At 42.4% G+C, this 20,958-nt stretch overlaps 1 protein-coding gene and 1 long non-coding RNA gene across 3 annotated transcripts; one reads left to right on the forward strand and one right to left on the reverse strand.

Annotated features, from left to right (window-relative positions):
• The first annotated feature begins 4,719 nt into the window (after window positions 1-4,719).
• LOC136519402 (uncharacterized) lies at window positions 4,720-7,556 on the forward strand. The gene is made up of 3 exons (XR_010774907.1): window positions 4,720-5,395; window positions 6,467-6,760; window positions 7,271-7,556. It is a non-coding gene; the product is annotated as an uncharacterized lncRNA (long non-coding RNA).
• A 1,581-nt stretch (window positions 7,557-9,137) lies between these two features.
• LOC136524025 (protein SHORT ROOT IN SALT MEDIUM 1-like) lies at window positions 9,138-20,600 on the reverse strand. Of its 2 annotated transcripts, XM_066517516.1 has the most exons (23): window positions 20,419-20,600; window positions 20,139-20,289; window positions 19,896-20,027; window positions 17,648-17,944; window positions 17,538-17,558; window positions 17,391-17,452; window positions 16,367-17,128; window positions 16,219-16,264; window positions 15,697-15,789; window positions 15,538-15,593; window positions 15,312-15,420; window positions 14,600-14,814; window positions 14,468-14,531; window positions 13,711-13,884; window positions 13,580-13,610; window positions 12,559-13,487; window positions 12,375-12,449; window positions 12,130-12,204; window positions 11,135-11,596; window positions 10,471-10,713; window positions 10,341-10,382; window positions 10,189-10,251; window positions 9,138-9,471 (listed from the first exon to the last, which is right to left on the reverse strand). In XM_066517516.1, the coding sequence occupies exons 2-23, from the start codon at window positions 20,211-20,213 to the stop codon at window positions 9,382-9,384; spliced, it is 4,116 nt and encodes a 1,371-aa protein (XP_066373613.1). In that variant the 5' UTR covers window positions 20,214-20,289; window positions 20,419-20,600; the 3' UTR covers window positions 9,138-9,381. The 2 variants fall into 2 exon arrangements, with proteins under 2 accessions (XP_066373613.1, XP_066373612.1); XM_066517515.1 differs by lacking the exons at window positions 19,896-20,027; window positions 20,139-20,289; window positions 20,419-20,600 and adding exons at window positions 18,053-18,128; window positions 18,208-18,389.
• Between the last annotated feature and the right edge of the window lie 358 nt (window positions 20,601-20,958).

Raw genomic sequence — 20,958 nt, forward strand, 5'->3', positions numbered from 1 at the left:
TTACTGATCTACCTTGTGTTAAATTTTCATAGTTATAGGCCTTAGGGTTTAAGAGTTTTGGTTGTTAGAAGTTGCTATCTGAAATGTTTACTTTCTGGATAGATTTGAATAACTGAATTGTTTGACCTAGATTACTATTGAATCACATGAAGGGTATTAAAATAAAGTTGTAGACAATTTCATTAGATTTCTAGAATGTCCACAACCATATTATTTCGATGTGTGTAACTCCAGTTATGGTTAAAACAATGAGCCTTGTAGTCCGGTAAATAGATTACAGAAGTGTTTACTCAAGTAGTAGAGAAGAGATATGCACCTACTCAGTAAAATAAGATGCACTTGTTATTACTTTATTACCATGCTGTTGAAAGTACTTATGAGGATGCATTCATCATGTTGTATCATATTACATGTGTCATTGTATATGCATTCGCGATATCTTATGCCATACTCATGCATATAGGATCGACCGAGGAGATAACATTGTTTGAATTTAATGAAGAAGAGGAAGGGGATCAGCAGGAGACTCCTCAAGCCACAGCTCTAGGAGAAGAGGAGCAGACTCCCAAAGAGCTCCCTGAGTGCCTAGATCACTGACCCACCTCTTTCCTCAAAGGCAAGCCCTAGAGCATTCTAAGTCTCCCATGTTTTACAAACTATTACTTGAGTCCTTTATGTTTGATGCATTAGGTTATAAGAGTTATTTGGAAACACATGATGCATAGAACTACCTTGTCTAGATACATATACCTTTAACCCTATGTAGGTCTAGGATCGAATATATGCTTAGCCATGCTTAGACCAGTAGAAGTCGGGTGATTTTCTGTCACCTGCGAGATATAGGAGGATACCGAAGCATGGTTGGCTATATTTGCTATCGTGGAAAAGAACCATGGGGTAATGTGAATGGAGGCCAGGCGGAGTCTATGTGTAGGATGACTCATGTGATTCCGTCTGTGCCGATTAAGGACCGTACCTTTGTTGGCCCTTCTAACAAGATTGAACGTATGCCTATCACTTAGCTAGCCGGATAACTCATTCTAACCGTGAAGCCAAGTAGCTCAACTCAGGTTGGGCCCTGCTGTATAAAAGTGCGCACTCTGGATGGTAGTAAGGATGTGCGGGGAGCTAGGCGTGAGCCCAAGGGCAGGCCGGGCCTGAACGTCCTGGCAGCTGGTTGTCCCTGATTGTACGGCGCTGGGTGAACCCTTGAAATGTGAACCTAAGTTGTACCAAAGGTGACCTAAGACTACCTTGGCAATGGTATGTCTGGGTTTATGTTAGGAATAAATTTCCAACTGGTTGAAATTGATTCGAATCACCGTCTCTCCCGGATAGTGAGAAACTTGGCTAGCTCCAACATCATAGTAATTGTATTATGGAATGTGATGGTTTGGATAAACATGGAATTACTACACCGGCTATGGTTACTATTGTATGTTCTTAAATGATATACCACATGTTTGGCACAGGATAGTTGCTAATCTAGAGATGAATAGCTATAATTAACTTGATGACCAAAGTACAACTGTATAACTGAGTTAATCGCTTTTTATGCAAAATGTTATCAAGCTACCTCCACTTATAAAGCCTTGCATAATCCTTGGAGTCAATTTATTTCTGGTTGATGACAGGTAAGTCTAGCTGAGTACCCTCTCATACTCAAGGTTTTATTCCCATTGTTGTAGATGGTATAGTTTATCACGGCTATTGCAAGAATTGCTTCTATCCCATCGTGGATGAGGAGTGAGCCTTGGGTAGGCATCTTTAATAATCCCTCTTATATGCTTTTGTGGATTGTGATCATATGTTGGCACTGTATTTGAACTAAGTTGACAAATGCTAGTTTTGAACTTTAATTTGCTTTCGCTACTATCTATAGAACTTGGTTTGTAATAACCTTATTCCATAGTTTGATGAATGGATTGTAATTGTGAACTTTATGTAATATGTGACATGTATGTTGAATCATGTACGATCTTGGTTGTATGTGGATCATTTATCGAGACCCGTCGTGGTACTCGATGGACTATCGAGTTTATATGGGCTCAAGTATGACAGTGCGACCGCTTGTGGGCTACCATTGTACTTGTGCTCTTATAAATTGGTTGGTTCTGCGACACCTACAGCACCCAAAGGTTGTAGGGATCTACTACACCTAAAGGATTACGTAGCTTTACAAGCTTGTCATTAAATCCTACAGGGGCTACTGTCAGATATATGGGCCTGGGGTACCCTCACCAACCATATATCTGGCCCATTGAGTGGAGGATGTCAAAGGATGTAGCCCACGAAGACCAGGCAAATCTACCAGATTGAAGATCATGAAAGATCAAGGATATCCGGCGCCATCATGTCAATGGTAGGATAGAATTGATCTATCGTGAAAAAACTAGGAATCCAATCTGCTAAGCCAATTGCCCTCATTGTAACCCTACCCTCTCTACCAATATAAAGGAGGGTAGGGATCTCGCGAATGGGATCTGATCCATCTCATTCCAATCTACTATGTAGCTAGGAGCAACAACCCTTGTAACCGAGCATACGAATACAAGAAGAGCAGTAGCACCAACTGGACTAGGGTTTTATGCGCCACCGTGGCCTGAACTAGTATAAATCCTTCTATCTCATGTGTTACCATCTGATTCCTCTTACACTATCACATTGCTAGGCATTGTCAGAGCTAAATCATCTGACACCATGTCTCCTAATCTTCTCCACCTAGCCACATGACACCATGTCATGTCTCATATGCAATGAGCTCCTTTATCATAACTAGTTCACCACTATCAACATGAACAAGCCACTTCTTCACTATGGCTTTAAGTGTTGCTCACACTAGTATACCTGTGCAGTAATCCCTGTGTATCTCACAACATGAACACATGTTAGTCCACCTAAGCTGCCACTCAATTACCAAAACCAAACTAGGGTCTTTTAGTGAGCACCGGACGTCCACACCAGATGCCTCCAATGGCTAGTTTCCAACGGCTATAAAACAAGTCATTTGGCTTGTCAGACGTCCAGTGTGTGATACGTCCAGTGTGTGTAAGTGCTCAAGGTATCCCAAAACATAGCCATTGGAACCCTAGTCCGGTGCGACATCCGGTGCCTTCACCAAATACGTCCGGTGAGGACTTTTAAACTATGCGTGCTCGGCTAGAACCATTGTTCACGTCCAGTGCATACACATCTGGTGCACATAGGACTCCTCTATGCTTTGCTAAAAAACTGGCTAAATCTAGGCACTAGTCGGCCCATCCAGTGCCATGTCCGGTGGTCCACCAGACACGTCTGGTGCCTGCTAAACAGCAGCACTGGTAGCACTCTCAACTCTTTCACAAGTGTGCCAACTCTCAAATGTTTTGCTAAACATGTTAGACGAGAGTTAGCATTTTTTCAAAGTGTTTTCACAAACATTTTTGGCTTGCTCTCCAACATGTCACTTAGGCCTAAATGCAAATGCATAGATCAAACACCTAGTGGCACTAGATGACCAAATATTGCTAATTAGAGCTCCCCTCTAAATAGTACAACCATCTATCCTAAACCCGAGCACACACTCTATTGTGTCTTGACTATCAAAATAAAATCCCTATTTATACCTTTGCCTTCACAACTTGCATTTTGTTTTTTCTTTCTTCTTTATCAAGTGAGAGACTACTCCAATTGGATTGATCACCCTTCATCCATCTCTAGGTCTTGCTCTCCATCTTGGTGTTGACCTAACCTAGCTTAACAAACACTTAGCAAAAGGTTAGTCCACTAGTTGTATAATTACTAAAACAAAACATAGGGCTTTCACCCTAGCACAAAACCTAGGGCTAGCAAGAAGGGCTATGGTTTCCCCACCACATGCATGGGCATGCAGTGGCACTTGACTATTCACTGTCGGGTGTGCACTGATCCGGTAGTGGTGTCATAAGTGCCATTATCGCATCATGGCCTAAACCGGTAGTAACACTCGCCATATCATTGACGGTTGATGATCCAATCCGGCAATGATAGTCATGAATATCACTATCGGTTTCTTCTCTGACCCGACAGTGTTGTGCCAATTATCACTACCGGGTCGCCTACCCAGCAGTGATAGGCCACCCTATCACCGCCGATTAATCTCCGTTGGCATGGGTTCTGGTAGTAACGGGGGCTTCCAACCCAACAGTGATTATCAGATTTGGTGTTCCTTTTTTCATCTATGAACCTATGCTAGCACACTGGATTCTGATTACTTACAGCTCATAAGCACCACCTGTACACTAGCTAACATGTTTTGATCTTCTGCATTTATTTGTTGCCTTTTTTAGTATATGAATCTATGCTAGAACTCTGGTTTCCGATTAGTGGCTGGCTGGCGGATGACCACCAGCGGCTACAGCAGAGGCGCAAAGCACTGCGCGTTGGACAGCTCACCGGCACCGTGGTCTAGGCTGTCCATGTAGCAAACAAGCAAAACGGTTGAAAAAGAGCACAATGCACACCCCTACCCGATTCGTATGAACGAAAGGAAGGCTTGCCCTACAACACCATGCACGTGGAAAGCCGCTAACGTCACTACAGCTAGTACAACAATAGCAGACCTCTCTGGTTCGCCGCTTTCCGTTTCTCATGGGCTCACACTTCTCCAGCTGCCTCTGCCCAAATTAATAAATCTGATTTCCAGGCCGCATCACCAATTAAACCGGCCGTAGCCACCAACCTTCCATTTCGGACCTCCGATCGAACCAGTCGCGTGAGCGATAAAAAGCTGCCCCCATTCCTGATTCCATACGCCCATAGTATAGCTAGTACTCACCGGTGCCACCTCCATCTCTAAAGGTTCGCTAGGTTCGTGGTCCTTGCTGCCATCTCGCCGTGTCGATCCCCTCAATCTACACCTAAGCGAAGCATGGCCTCTGGTTCCAGATCCCATGGCTGCGGATCCCACGACCGAGGTAGCTGCCGAGCCTGCACCGAAGCTCCTTCGGCGGACAACGCTCTCGTCGGCCCCAGCTCAACCCCGCGTTTGAGGCTATGACGGCCGCGGAACTCATCGCCCACCTGAATCACTCCCGCCGCACATCCGACTTTGCCAACGCGGCGCTTATGTTCGCCGCACGCGAGCGCAGGCTCAACGAGGCTGAGGCCCTTATCCACGCGAGCAACGAGTGCGTGGACAAGCTAAAGGGCGAGATCGATCAGGGCGCATGAGTACAGCGCCCTCGAGGCAAAGGCTCAGATCCACCGGGCCGCCAAGAAGGAGATGGGGCTGCGGGCCGAGATCCGTGTGGCATGGCGGCTCTGGCATCAACGGGTGTAGACTCACGCAGCAGGCTGGTCATGGTCTTAGCAGCATCAAGGAGTCATATGGAGAAGAAGTGGATCATGAGGTTTCAGAAGATGTCCTCGGAGCAAGGTACCAAATCTCCTGCTATTATTTGTACTCAGGTTGAGTTTTGTTGTTTTAGCCCGCTATAGCCTATATAGCATGGAGGCCGATATGCCGTGACCTGTCGTGCGCGTCGCGTTGCCCTGCCTACCCCACCCATGCCTCCTCCCCTGCCACCCCCAGCCAGATGCTGCCGCGCCACCTCCTGCACCCCTCCCCCGCCCTTCACTAACCATAGGGCGGCGCGCTGACATTGTCCTCATCCTCGCCCCCGCCCCTTGACCCTGCCCACCCTAATCCCAGGGCAGGGCACCGCTGAGCTCCGCCATGATGCCCTCGCCGCCAGCCCTGCCCAACCACCTTCCCCCGCCTCTACAAGTCGTGCCGCGGCCGCCGCCCCCAAAACCCCCAAATAAAAGTGATATCACTTGGGCATCATTTCATTATCACTATTGCTATGTACAATGCTATTTTAAATTTCCATTTCTTTTGTCCCCTTTAATATTAACTATAGATAATATACTTCATCCTTTAGTTTTTCTATATTTATCCCATCTTGTTATGTCTCATGAGACCTCATGTGTGTCTTTGTTTTTATCTTTTCATTTTTTTATCCCCTCTAAATATTATAGGTATAAATAATATGTTTCATCCTTTATTTTGCATTTTTTTTCATCCCATCTTGTTGTGTCCTTAGAGATACGCCATGAAATGGAATGAAAATCGATAGCTATGTAGAGTATTGTGTCCCCTTTACAAAGTTTGCACTCCAACATTAGTCGTGTATCATGGAGATTAGCCAGATCAGTGATTAGAGATTGGTTTGTAGTTCGCCCAACATTAGTATTTAAAGATGGTTATATTTCAAATTATTTTGTATTTCATTTGAACTTCTATATCATAACTTGTCATAGTTTTTAGCTTAATCTTTGAATTTCAGGCTTATCGTGTTTATTACTGCATGTGGTTTTACCGAAATGGAATATTGTTTGCCGAATTGAAAATGGTTTTCCAGAATTGCACAAGAATTTTTTTTGTATGGCATACCCTATGCTCAAATCCTAGCTCCGCCACTGATTATTTGTTACACTGCCTTAGGGTCATAGAGGGCCGCAAGGTTCCAAATGCGGAGGCACAGGGAGAAGACGTGGCAGCGAGTCATCATAGACGTTGGCAAGGGGAACAGCCTGCAAGAGCCACCAAGAAGGCTTGCAGGCAGAAAGGGCCATCCTTCTACAAACTGGTTTTCGATGCCCTCAAGGAGAAACAGGAGCTTCTCCTAAAAAATGAGAATGAGAAGGCTGCCAGGGAAGCTGCTGCCACTGCATCCAAGCAGCTGGAATGCAGGTGCTGGTGGTCGGATTCTAATGACGGACTGAATGATTCTTAGTGGTATGATGCATTATATTGTTTTTCCTATTATTATTTCAAAGCAAGGACTTATTAGCTAGTGCAAATCATTTGCATTAGCACTGCTTTCTTTCTCCTATATATGTTAGGATTATTACTTAATGTTTTTTATTTTTTGAAAATTGAATATATATCTTAAAAGTAAAGCAAGGATTTAGTTCAACATGTATATTTTATCTTTTTCTAGAAATACATATATGTTAATGCTCTGAGGCAAGAGATCCAACGTCGTTAGAATTAATGCAGTATGACATTGCCTACGTACCCCACGCGGCTATCAAATCACAGGCACCTACTCAACACATATATTTTTAAGACTCAATTTAAATTATGAACTTCCAATTTGAAAAGCTGGAACCCTGTTGTCAAATAAACTATAGCCAGTTATATTATCCTAAGCGATGTTCTTTACTACAGCTGTTTATTTTCTACAATCAAAAGAATTATTTGGCATATCAAATTGTTCTCACTTTATGTGTTGTTCACATACAGGTAACAGGCTACAAGAAGGGAGAAGAGAACCAGGGACCTGTTGGACTCGCTATGATAATCTTTTGGTGTGTCAATTGGTATGCTGCTGTTGTAACCGTGTAACAGCAAGCCTGCTACTGACCTGCTGTTGTTTATTTTCTCAGTCTAGTTGTTGCTCATTTATTTTGCTCCATTCTAGAAAACTGTATGGGTGAATGGAATCGTTCAATGGATGATGTTGTAAGCTGTGTATCATGGTCATGGACTCATGGTCGTGGTGGCCGAACAAAAACTCGAGTTCAGTAGTGGATCAATTAATTGATTATATTCTCCATCGTTAAATTTATATGCACCGTGTTTATTTCATTCTATAAGTATGCAAGTGATGTGCCATGGCTGCCATGTACTTTATTTTTGTGCTTTGGCTCGCGAGCAGAACAAGCTAGCTCGAGCTTGCTAGTGAGCCGAGCCGAGCTAGTCCGCTGGCTCATTTGTATAATGAGCCAATCCATGCCAATACGTTAATGAGTGAGCCAAGCTATAACGAGCCGAGCTGGCTCGATGTCTAACCCTACCTGTTGATGGTCCAAATTAATCTTATATTTTAATCTTGTGGTGTTTATTATATTCCTCTTAAATTAAATTTAGTATTTTATATATACTTCTTTATAACTACTCCATCCGTCTCGATATGGAATACACAGAGTATTATGACTTCTAAAATATGTAAATAAAGCATTCTATATGGTGTCCATGCTTAAATTAGCAAAGTTTGTTAAAAATGAAACCAAAATTGAAGAAAAAAACTCCTTAATTGGGTATAATTCATGGGTTTGATCCCGTGGCAGTGATTAATGATCCGATCAATAGGTTGATGCATGTGACTTCAGTGATTTAGCACTAAGGCACAAAGGATATATCCTGGTTCAAGCGTCTAAGCCTTACGTCCAGAGCCAATTTCTTCGTGTTAGAATGCTCAATCGAGTTCTTACAATAGGAGAGAGATGGTAGGAGAGCGCTAGCCAAGTGATCTAGGGTTTCTCAGATGATTTGGGGTTTGGAGGTTTCCGCCCAAGGGGATTCTAGGGTTTTGTGTCCTAATCTTCGGTCGATGGCGGCGCCAAGCGTCATAGCTCATTGTTGGTCATGGCCAACAACGTTGTACCGCTTCTTACATCCTCTGCCAGAACTTGGAGCTCGGGCCAAAGGAGCCGCCCGAGTGCGTCGTGGGGCCCTTTGTCACTGGGCTAGGTGGGTTTCCACATTCGACCCACCTGTGGGCGCGGGGTCTACTGATAGTCCTTGATTTCCATTCCTTGCCGTTGAGTAGTCATTCACCGAGAACTGAGGGGATTGTGGGGGAAGGAATGGGTGTCAACAGCGAGGGTACGCATTGTTCGGATTGTGGAGGAAGGAATGGGTATCTCCAGCGAGGGTACGCAGTGTTCGATACAACTCCAGTCGCCTAGGAACCCTAGGTGCCAAGACCTTCGTCGCTTCCTTTTTAGCTCCGCCACTATCTGTGCTACACTACCCGTTCATCGCATCCTTTTATCATCATGTATAAACATGTAACAGACATCAATCAGTGAAGCAACCGGTTGATTCTAGCATTCTTGTTTAATCTGTCTAAGTACATTAGACTCTAAACAGTTATCAACCAGTCACATATTGCTTGGCACTCTGCTTTTGGTACAGCCAAAGAATTACCGATGACGATTTGCACGTTTAAATAAAGCAAAATACCCCCAACAGTTTCTCCAAGATGCCCATGCCTCACATTGTATCAATGGACAATGTCCAACATATCAAATTCAGTTTCCTTAGATAAAACGATAACACCAATAAGCATTAATACAAAGTTCATTTTTTTTTTCAGGTGCCCTCATTTATGAAATGTGATAATCCTTGATGCTTACAGTACGCCTCAGCAGCCGAGTTCATTACTTGATAATTCCAGTAAAAAAACAAGAATCGAAATGCAGCTCCTTATAACATAATGGTACAAACAGGTAACCAGAAAAATGGTAGTGAACCAAGTTATAAGTAAAGAAAATAGTTTATCATAACTGACTTCTCGACGGTCATAGCATAGTTAACTACGGGGCTGACATGGGCCAAGCAGTACCAGATTACAGGTCAGCTATCTTCACAAGCTTTGGATAGATTATGCGATTGTCCCTTGCAGAATTGCTCTCAACAAGAGCAATTTGAACCAAGTCCTGCAGATGGCAAACAGCACGCCACTGTTACAGTCATTACAAATTAATCATATGTTGAGCAACAAGCAGAATCATAATAAATGCTTTGTTGAGCACCCCATTGTTAGACAGTCATTACAAACTGAGGATATGTTAAGCAACAAATAGAATCATCCTAAATGCTTGTCAAGAAGAATCTAGGTTTGGCAATTGTCAACAGACTTGACTTTCAACAACCCCCTTAAACTACAGTTTAGTTTGATTTACTCCCTATTTCAGTTGATCCAATTTACCCCTTAAGAAGATTTGTCTTTTTGTTTCTCCAAGTACAAGTTGAGTTCTAATTTCAAATATTGTAAGATGATAAACATCACATTTTATGCTAGGAATGATTACGATTTTTTCATCATGTTACAATTCTGTATCACTACTTCACTAGTGTTAATTTATTATTGCATTTCCTAACCTATCAAAATAGTGACGAAATGTGTGTGATGTATTTGGAACGTAAATTATAATGTCCACCTCACAAAATTTGAAATTAAAACTCAACTTGTACATAGATAGAGAAACCAAAATAACACGTCTTCCTTAGTAAATCGAACTACTGAAATAGTTCGAGAAGCAGGGGGATGAGTAAATCGATCCAAACATCAGTTTAGGGGATATATCTAGACATAGGCAAAACTTGGGGGGGGGGGGGGGGTAATTTAGACTATTTCCAATCAAATATCTCACCTTCACGTCCCTGCTTGATAAAAACTTCCCCAAGTTGTGAAGAATACATTTTAAATCGTCCACCTACAGTTGTGAAATAATGATAGTCAGTGACCACACGGATCGAAATAGTGGGATTGATTTTGAAATAATAGGTCATGCTCGCATAATACCTTGAGATATCCTGCTCTATTTATGTCAAAGTACCTAAAGGCCTATAAGATCAAGGCATTATTAACTGTCAGACCACAAACCAAAAAGACCCTTAATGTTTCCCATGCATCAGAGAAAAACAAACATTACCTGCAATAGGTCCTTGTCGACCACCTCATCTTTTGCTGGCTTAACCTCCTTACTGACTACCCTTTCTCCACCTTCCACCGAATCTCCTTTCTCTGCCACGGACTGCTTTTCCTCTATTGAAGCAGCTCTTTCATGGATATTAGTAATATTTTCTACCTCAGGCTGTGTTGTACTTTTGTTATTTCCACCATCTGCTGTCGCTACTTCTTCTGGCTTCACCTCTCTGTCGTTTGTGTTCTCATTCTGTGCCACAAGAAAATGAGGTGCCACGGATAGATTAGGCATGGTTAGCTCTATGGAACTAGCTTTGTGTATCTCTTGCATAAAGTTGAAACTAAACATAAAAATAGTTGTGAGATGATATTATATGTGAAACCACACAATATGACAATGCTACTTAGAAAAAACTAAAATGTAAGATTGGTGAAAGGCAGTCTCAAGCACTATAGGGAGGAAGTAGGCTACTGGCCCAGATGACCTTGACAGCGTAGGTGATTGCCACTATATAAGCCCAAGACTTGATTAGAACAGCATGGTTAACTTCCATGTCAAGGAAAAGAAACTTATAGTGGAATTTTAAGAAAACACGAGGTAATAAATGACAAGTCAGTTCAAATAATGAAGAGCTGAATCAACTAGGTCAAAAAAAATGCTGGAAAATAACCTGCTCTGCAATCTGTTCTTCAGCATGAGCATCATCCATGTCCTCATCATCTTCATATATTTCTATTTCTTCAGGATCTTCCTCGTATTCAGGATCTTCCTCCTCCATATTTGCATCAGCTGCAGGTTTATCAAGAACAGCCTCTGAATGATCAGTGCTCGTATTTTCATCGCCCTCTTTTGCTGGTTCACCATGGTTAGCAATTGGATGATCGGTGCCAAGTTTTATCTGACCCTCTTTTGACAGTTCAGCATGGACATTTGCTGATTGATCTGTGCTCATCTTTTCTTCACCCTCTTTTGTTATTTTAACACTGCCTCCTGGATTATCAACACTTTCAGTTATAGTCTCATGATTAGTCTTGGATCGCTTCTCGGAGGATTTCTTCTCTTCTTTCTTTAGATCTTCCTCTCTTTGGCGTTTACGTTGATTCCTCTTCACAACATAACGCCTGTACAGTTTCTGCGAAGGAAAAAGAACATGTGTCGAAACATATTAATGTGCCAAAAGGCCCAAAACATACTGTGGATGAGCATGGTCACAAAGCGCGGGGTGGGGTGGGGGGCATGAAAAATAGTGACAAAACCAGTGTATCTTGGATCCTAAAAACCTTCACCATATTAGACACACCACACCCAATTCATATTGCAAGAGATATTCAATAAGTCCAAAATGTTTGCAGATTTGACACATACTGAAATAGTTTTAAGAGTCGCTGTCTCGAAAAAGAGCACCTTCAGTCTCACTTAACCCATGAACAAAGAATCAGAGAGCAGCCACTGAATTATCAAATACTAGTGAGCAGCTGATCATTCAGAAACAAAGCATAGAACCATTAGGTTTAGAAGGAATGCATGAAGAGGCTGAAGGGGACCACAGAATTGATGAATAACCACAGTACAATTAAGTCTCTGCGACAAGTCACTAGAATAATTCCAAGAGGAGAGAATTATTTGAAGCTTAGCTAAATCATTTGCAAAGCACAAAGAATGTACCTCAAGAAAAGACAGGATAACACAACCCATTCTGTGTTGAAGCATTTCACCGAATGACTCAGCAAACAAAGAAAGCTGAAAAAGGAAAACAAGAACAGATCAGTGTACATCTACATGAGCTCTCAAACAAAAGAGATTTCATTGCTGCGCCATGCTCAATTGCACCAACTAGGTAGAAGCAAAAGATATAAATAAGTGGTAATCTCTTTTGATATACTAACAAAAAGTAATTACAGAACACAGACCTCAAATACTGACTCCTCTATATCCTTGGCAGTATAGTCTAGGAGGCCATCCAACGAAAGGGATGTTGAACGGAGCTGCAAAACATAATTCCTTAGATAAGATATCATGGACAATTCATCCGAGTATGTTTGGATAATAGGATTATATATATATAAGGTTAAGTATGTAGCATGTTACCCATACTTTAGATTCTTTATTCCTTTTTGCCTGAAGAATGAATCCTGGATATTTTGGAGGTTCATCAGACCTCTTCTTTTCTTTTGTGTCATTGAGTGGCTTTTGCTTTGGATCCATCTTGAGGTCTCTATTCTTCTTCTCTTTATCGTCCTTTGTTTTATCCTTCTTTCCATCCTTTTTCGTATCTTTTTGTTCCATAGCTTCCTTGTGATTGCCCTTATCCTCATTTGAACTGCGATCAGTCAATGGGTGTTCCTTTTCCTCTGGCTTCTCTTCTTTCTTCTGATTTGAGATATCTTCTCCAGATGGAATTTTTGACCCTTCTTGCAGCTTAGTCTGAGGATTTCCAACATCGGTTGAGCTCTCAACATTTTTATCTGGCTGAACTTCTGTTTCTTGCTTACTAGTTTCAGCAGGTGTAGCAGGGGCAGTCAACTGAGAACCTGAACCAGAAACTTTCCTTTTAACAATCCTTCGAATTATTTTCTTCTTTCCAGTTTTCTTTGCTTCGGGCTGTTGACTTATGCCAGCTCCCTCTTGTTCTTTTCCAGCATCCCCATTCTTTTGTTGACTCTGCCCCCCTTCTGCAGTTTTGTTTGCAGATTCTGCTACAGCATTCTTGTCCTCAGAAGAAGATTTATCAGCTGAAGGTCCAGTTGTTTTTTTCCGAACAACTTTCACAACCTTTTTTATTATTTTCTTTTTTGTGGGCTTTTTATCCCCAGCTGCATGGTCAATAGAGGAGTCACCCGTAGTTTTTCCTTCAACATCCCCACCCATCTTCTGAACAGGTTCCTCAACTTTAACCTTACCCTCTCCATCATTATCTTGTTGTTTCATATCAGCATCACCTTTCTCATTTTTCATATCACTGCAACCAAGATCACCCTCTTTTAATTGATCAGCGTCTAAACTTTTACCCTTGTTCAGCTCCCCTGAAATTGTTAACAAACGTCTTCAGTTTTTCTCTAATAACAGACAGGTAAAAAAAGAATTCCGTGAGATGCAACATGGAAATCTTGCAAACCTTGCATCTGCTCTTTTGAATCACCAGGGCTCTAAAACAAGCAACAAGGATAAAAAAACTTTTAGTGAGAACTCCAGAGAAAGAAAAAAAGTTATTCACCAAATCAAAAGGCCATAATAGCGCAAAGTAACCTTTTCCTTTTTAGCAGTGAGCTGCTCCCTTTCTGCCTTTGATTTTTTGTACAGAATCCAGTTATTCTTCCATACATCCACTGAAGGCAGGCATTCCGACAAGTTTGGCACAAACAGAACAGTAATTTCTTTATGACTGAAGAGTCCATCTTTGCCTATTCTATTGTAATGTACCTGCATGTTTAATGATGCATTCAGTTAATATTCCATCAACATGCAGCGAGAAGGAGGAACTACCAGATACATACAAGTAATATACAGATGTACAATATCCCAACCAGTTGTAACCCACAGGCTACCAATTGTACTGAAATATGGATAGTGTGCCTATGTTACAGCTGAACTTCAGCAAAAACTCTCAAGTATTGGCCAGTTTATTGTATTAGCAATAGTTTTCTTAATCCTGAATATTGAAGTGCCTGAACCGTGACTTGGGGCTCTTGGTGGGTTTCAACTCTAGCCTACCCCAACTTGCTTGGGACTGAAAGGCTATGTTGTTGTTGTTGTTGTTGTTGAGGAACATTTCATAAACGTTCTTTTGGGTTAGACATTGTAATCGAACTTTCAACATTACAAAAGGCAGCAACATCATAAATAGGCTTGTTTCTCTTACTAAACAAAGGAACATACATTTCTTAAATTGAAAGAGATGGACAACAAAAAAGGGTAGCAGTGTCGGTACAGGATATTTTCCATGAAAGATAGCATCCAGTACATATAACGTTTTTTTAAAGTGCTGAGAAATATTCACAAGTACCTCAACAAAATGGTTCCAGTGGGTGCAACTAGATAGATCAACCTGAACCATTTCCTTAACGCATCTGTCCAAGTAGGATAATATCAGTACAACTGCAAGTTCGTCATCATACCCTGTTTGATAACAGCATACCTGATGGCAGTTCGAATCAAGCAAGAACAGTCAACTGATGGGTCACCACCATCTATTGCTGCATTCCAAGGGCCTCCAATTGCAAAAAGAGAACGATCCTTCTTGAATACAGCAAATTTTAAGATATTGTTCAAGTGCACAACTCGTTCGTCGGTACTTCTCAGTGAAGTTATGTCAGCAAAGGCACCTTTGCTCAAGCCACTCATCAATAGTACCTGCACACCATCACATTTATAAGCAGCACTGCAACAGGATAATAACTTGGAAATGATTTCTATACTTCAAAAGTCATATAACAAAATTTGGTATTCCATATTGTGGTTATCATCCGAAAGTGAGATAAGCACAAGTAAGCATATCAATGCCAAAAAAAGAATAGTATTTTAATTCCCTTGGGTAACTTAAGGCAGCACACAAAGTTATGCACTAATCTATTTGCATGCTGTATTGTTCTCAACTTCTACAAACATGAGTAGCAATACTGCTGTTTTCTCAAAACCATAAAATACTGCTGCAGTTTTCAAATACTGTGGTCTTTCAAACACAACATCCAAACAGGCCTGAAACTATATGCCATATATTTCCTTCAGAATCACTTATACCATGTATGACAGTATAATGAGTTACTCCAGATCAGCAATTTATCTACTGACCACAAGAGCTACAAAAAAAATTCCTAAATTGAAGCAAATACAAAACTGTAGATAGAGACCTTTGCATTCCAAATGGTGGCTGGAGTATTGAAGCTTGATGTTTTCTCAGTAGAGACAATTGCTCCTTCATCAGTACCATCATCTGAATCAAGGATATCATGCTCCAAACTGTTTCACAGCAATTGTGACAGTGCAAATAGTAAATTGAAAACATGAGAACTCCAAGAAGGAACACATGTATAACAGTATTTATGCATAGTAATGTGTTCCCAAAAAAAGGCATACCTCAATGGCGTATGCAGAGGAAGATTTAAGCTTTCTTTAGCCCAGTTCAAGACAATCTGTGCAACAGCAAATTATTATACAAATTAGAGTGACAGAGAATGTCAAAAGCCATGTTGAATATTAATCAGAAGCAAAAGGTCAATGGACAGAATGCCCAACCTTAGAAAATTCTGGAGTAATTGCAAGTCTGGGATACCGTTTTGTCAAGGACAGATAATCCCTCTCATCATCCACGAAGCGAAATGGCAAAACCTGCAAATAACATCATAGTTAGCATTAAGTTCACAGCAGGATGCAAAATGAAACAACCCCATAACTGTACATAGAAAAGTGTCTTGGTGAAACATTAAATATAAAGGGAAGAGAGAACAGAAAAAGGAAGACAATCATTCATGGCTGCTCAATCATATACTCTTGTGCAATCAAAGATTAAGGTAAGGCGTGAACGCTTTCAAATTCCGGTGGAGTCATGACATTCAATATCACAAGAAAAAGATAGCAAAGATTCTGTACCAGGGAGAGAGAAGCCTAATAGAATGGCAAAAGGAAGAACAGATGAAGATGGAAGATGGACCAGAACCAAGGAACCTTAAGATCAGAATGCATCAAGGAGGCTAGTGAAGAACTAACAATGTCAACTGATTTCAGCAATAACACTGACAGACACAGGTTTCTATTTACCTTGCAAATATATTCTCTCTTTATTTCTTTAACAGGTGAACGATGCCTTCAGCACAACAAATGAAAATGTTAGTTTAAAAAGCTGCACGAAAGACGAAGCAGCAACCTATTTCATCCACAAAGCTGCATAAGAAACATGGAAGTCCACCTATGCACAGCATCACGTCGAGGGGAAATTCGCCGGACAGGCTTCTCAGATCTAACAGAAGAAGAGCGCCGCTGATCACCAGGGCCTCTAGGTGAAGTCAGCTCCCGCCTTGGATCAGCTCCATGCTTCCTATCCCGCTCTCTCTCCTTCTCCCGGCGCTCACGAAGGCGTTCTCTTCCACGCTCTCTTTCACGTTCGCGTTCCCTTTCTCTTTCGCGTTCTCTTAGTAGTCTTTCATGATCCCTTTCACTTTCACGTTCTCTTTCTCTTTCTCTTTCACGGTCTCGAAAGTCCCGTAACTCACGCTCCCGCTCCCGTTCGCGTTCCCATTCAATCTCCTTTTCTCGTTCCAGCAGTAGGTCCCTTCTACGTTCTTCATCTCTTAGATCCAGTTCACGACGATAACCAATCCGATCAACTCTACGATCATCAACCATTGAGACGCCTGGATGTACACGGGATAAGATGCTATCTCGGTAATCAGGATCTGAAGATGGATGGAGGAGGCCTTTCCCCGAGGCATAATCACGTCCAGGAGGAAGACCTGCGCCATAACCAGTACTTGATGAACCTTGTCCATAGAGGCTGTCAATGTTTGTCCTTGGAGCTCCTTCCAACAATGAGGCTGCTTGCTGTCTTCCATATGGAGCAGTCCCAAGAATGGACATGTTGCGATTATCAGCTTCAACTCTTCCATATACACCAATTTCCTGGGATGCTTGATGGACTGGAGCAGACCTTCCTGCAAAGTAATCGGCTTGTCTGCCAGAAATGCATACTATACTCAGTGCATGCGCTATGTTCTATTGCAGTGATAAACACACAAATCATTGCTACTGATTTCTTCCAAGAAAATCAATGAGAAGTACCAAGACAACTAACGGAAACAAAGACTACGGCGGAAATTGTTTAGCAAACACATGGTCATTCAATTGATGCACTGTTATATCATGTGTGACAGAATTCTAACAATAATCAACAACATTCTAGATTCATTGCATATAACTTGACTGAGATAGTGTACCTCGTATCAGATCCAGGCTGCAGCTGACCTTTCAGGAGCTGCTGGTGCCGCATCGATGAACCCTAGGGAAATTAACAGGATTCAATAGACAACATGTTATTAGAAAGAACAAAACAGCATTCTGTAAGTAGGGAAACAAAAATCTACCTGCTCCATATGATCATGAACCTGAGAAGAAACAAAAGGGTTACAACAGTGCACTGATTATTTATACAATCTAGAGAAAGGCAAAAAGAAAAACAGAGAGAGAAAGAAACCTGATGACCAGTAGCTATCTGATCGGTGTATCTTCTATCCAAATCACTGAGGCCATCTCTCCTACCAAGATTGGCTGAGTGTTCACCATACATCCTTCTCTCTAGTGGATAATCAGTGACATATTGGTCTAGCTTCTGTGCATAACCACGCACAGCCATATAGTCATCATTTGGTCTTGCCAGGCCAGACCCCACAGGTGCAGATGAGAACTTGGATGACTCAGCGAGCGAAGTTGGACGAGTTGGCAAGCTAGGAAGACTTGAAGAAGCTGGACCTTTGCCACCAATTCCACCAACCTGTTGAAAAGAATGAGGATGTTCAGTTGAGATACTTGGCAACAAAATTGTGGGAACCACATGCAACTGCAACAGTATAGTTAAAGGTCATGAGAAGTGAACTCTAACCATAAGAGGAAGCGACTGAAACAGCTGAAACATGTGATTGGCAGGGATTGACATGAGCAAAAGGTCGCTTGAGTGACTAAAACAGGGGATAAACACAGCTCAAATAACAGAAGTGTACATGAATGGTTGGCACAAAGGGCGTGTTTGGTTCCCACCTGAGCCGCTGCCGCCGCAAGTGTGGCCACGCCGTGAGTGCGGTGGACAAAAACGGCCGCCCGACTATTGGCGAGCTGGGGCGCGCATTTTGAACTGCAGGCTGCGGCGTGCACCAAACCTGCGGCAAAGTGTGGCGGCAGCATTTGGCTCCCGCGGCGTGCCGCATGTGCGGCGCGGCGGCCTGCGGCGTGGTTTGGAAGCCATCCAAACACGCCCAAATTCCTTCATAGGCTCATAGCAGACACTACTCATGGTACGAACTTAGTATTATATGCTTTTAAATAGCCAGTTATATAGATTTAAAATGCAAAATGCAAAAAGCTTAGCAGTTTGGGAGTCTATAACTGGACGTAAAATGCTAGCTGGAGGTAATGACATAGCTTAGCATGTTTTGTACAGGGGAACCTAATAAATGGATTTTTTGTTAACCAACTTCTCTTTCTACAAGTATTTCTTGTTCCAAAAAGTGTAGGATCTGATACACATTTTTTTGCTTAAATTGTTGCACAAACTGTTCTAAAATTATCGGTTAGTGGAATTGATGGACAGTTGTTTTGCATAATCCGAACAGAAGATGACCTTTTCCACCTACTCCCTCCGTCTTAATATACAAGGGGCAACTCCCCTATACACGCAGACCAAGGAATGGAGTTAATCCAAACACCACGTCAATTAATCAAAGCACTAAATGATGCGGCACCAGTGTATATAGAGTACTGCAGTGCAGGGGCAGGCCAAAATAGAGCTGAGCATTAAATTTTGCACGGGTACATGGGCACCAAAGGGAGTCAGAAGGACGTCACGCCCTCTATTATGGGACTTCAAATAAAAACAGTTACCCCTTATATGTGGAGACAGAGGGAGTAACTTCCAAAAAAGAAAAATTCATTAAGCCCTTTATTCTTGTGTTTCAAATTGCAACTTTAAACGATAAGACGAGCATATATTAGAAATATAAATCGAGCTTTTATAATTCAGATTAGCAAGAAGGATAGCCAAGCACACATAGAAATTCTGCCAGCAATACTTCACAAATATTTAATTGACTAGACTGGAATCAGCAATTCCATCCCAAATGTCCATGTTAATCCATCAGATTTTCTAGTGCCAAAAACAATGCAACTTTGTAACATTTTGACCCTATGACTACAAACAAAAGTATCAGACTAGCAGCTACTCCCTCCATTACAAATTATAAGACGTTTTAGCTTTTCTAGATACATTGCTTTTACTATGTATGTAGACACAGTAAAGGGGGCAGACCCCGTGCCGGAGGCTCCCACATGAGTGGGGTCTGGGGAAGAGATAAATTGAGACAAGCCTTTCCCCCGCAAAATCTACGGAGAGGCTGCTTCAAACCCACGACCTGGTGACTCAGTGAGACAGCTCTCACCACTGCACCAGGCCTGCTCTTCATGTATGTAGACAGTGTGCGTAGCAAAAATTATGTATCTAGAAAAGCTAAAACGCCTTATAATTTGGAATTGAGGGAGTAATAAACTTCAATAGTTTCCTTGAATCAAGGTTCCTCACTGATACACACAACACAAAAAACTCACAAAAATCAAGCTACACGACATGTGCGCCAATCATATTAATGGTTGAGGATCAACACCAATGGATAATAAATTGCGTGCTGGATTGCAGATTTCATCTAGAAAAGAACCAAGCAGTTATAGTTAACCACCTGTTGCGTGCCATACACTGATGCATAAGGCCCTCCATACTGCGCAGCAGCCCCTTGTCCTGCACGCGCACCAAACCGACCAGCATCAGTGCCACCTGCCGCTGTAGGGGCTGCAAATCCAGTGCTACTAGGCTGAAAAAGAGAAAACATTCCAGCCAAAGCGGCGGGAACACAACTGATTATTAATAACGAATCGGCGTCCAGCAACAAAAGAAAGCAGCCAGATCCTTCACAGAGCCTTACGATTTGGCCGTACGGCTGCTGCCCGCCATAAGGCGGCTGCTGGCCGTAGTGATTGGGCCCTTTGGGAGGAAACATGGCGGTCGCGCCCACCTAGGGGCTCCTGCACGGGAACGAGACCCGGACGAAACAATCCACGCGCACGAACAAGCGCCTGCGAGGAAAGAAGGAAACCCTAGATGTTTTAGCACCAAAAATAAACGAGACTACAACGAGTCCAACCCAATACAGCCACCGTATCCGCAGATTCGATCCACTGCCCGATGCATGGGCTAGGGTTTACCCGCGAGATGGCAGTGGAGGCCAGATGGCGTCGGATAGAAGTGAACCCCCCGTAGGCGAGGGTTGGCGGCGGAAGAGCGGCGAGGGTTGGCGGCGGGCGGCGGGCGGCGGAAGGGTTTCGGCGAGGGGTTCGGAGAGCGCGAGGTAGGGGTGTGTGTAGCCTGTTGCGCCTGTACGACCAAGACGCTCCGTTATTATTATTTTCCTCGATTTTGCAAAAGCTACGTATATATTGTAAATTCGACGATTCTGTGCCCCTCCGATGGGCTCATCGTGGGCTCGTATACTCCGATCTTACCTTAAATGAACCTCTAAGTAAACCTACTATCTATCCTCAATTTAAGCAGCGGAGGTTAAAAGTACAGCATGTTCGCTTGTCGTAAATGATCGTAAATTTCTAGCTAGAATAGTATTTTTCTCTCACACCAAACCAGCCAGCAATAATAATCCACGATCGTATCAGCATCAGCCGAACAAGTTTATAAATTGGTTAGTCTAATAAATTTCTCCTCTCACTATCTACTTATATGTTGGCCCAACA

The sequence above is a fragment of the Miscanthus floridulus genome, chromosome 18 (genome assembly GCF_019320115.1).
Source record: "Miscanthus floridulus cultivar M001 chromosome 18, ASM1932011v1, whole genome shotgun sequence".
In the NCBI taxonomy this organism is placed as follows: domain Eukaryota; kingdom Viridiplantae; phylum Streptophyta; class Magnoliopsida; order Poales; family Poaceae; genus Miscanthus; species Miscanthus floridulus.

Bases quoted from the DNA above. Each gene is read 5' to 3' on its own strand.
- LOC136524025 (XM_066517515.1), bottom strand. From the start codon at position 18,374: ATGCGGCACGCCGCGGGAGCCAAATGCTGCCGCCACACTTTGCCGCAG. The intron at 15,594-15,696 runs GTTGGGCATTCT...GCTGTTGCACAG, and splicing joins TTACTCCAGAATTTTCTAAG to ATTGTCTTGAACTGGGCTAA. The intron at 11,597-12,129 runs GTACATTCTTTG...TTTCCTTCGCAG, and splicing joins TTATCCTGTCTTTTCTTGAG to AAACTGTACAGGCGTTATGT.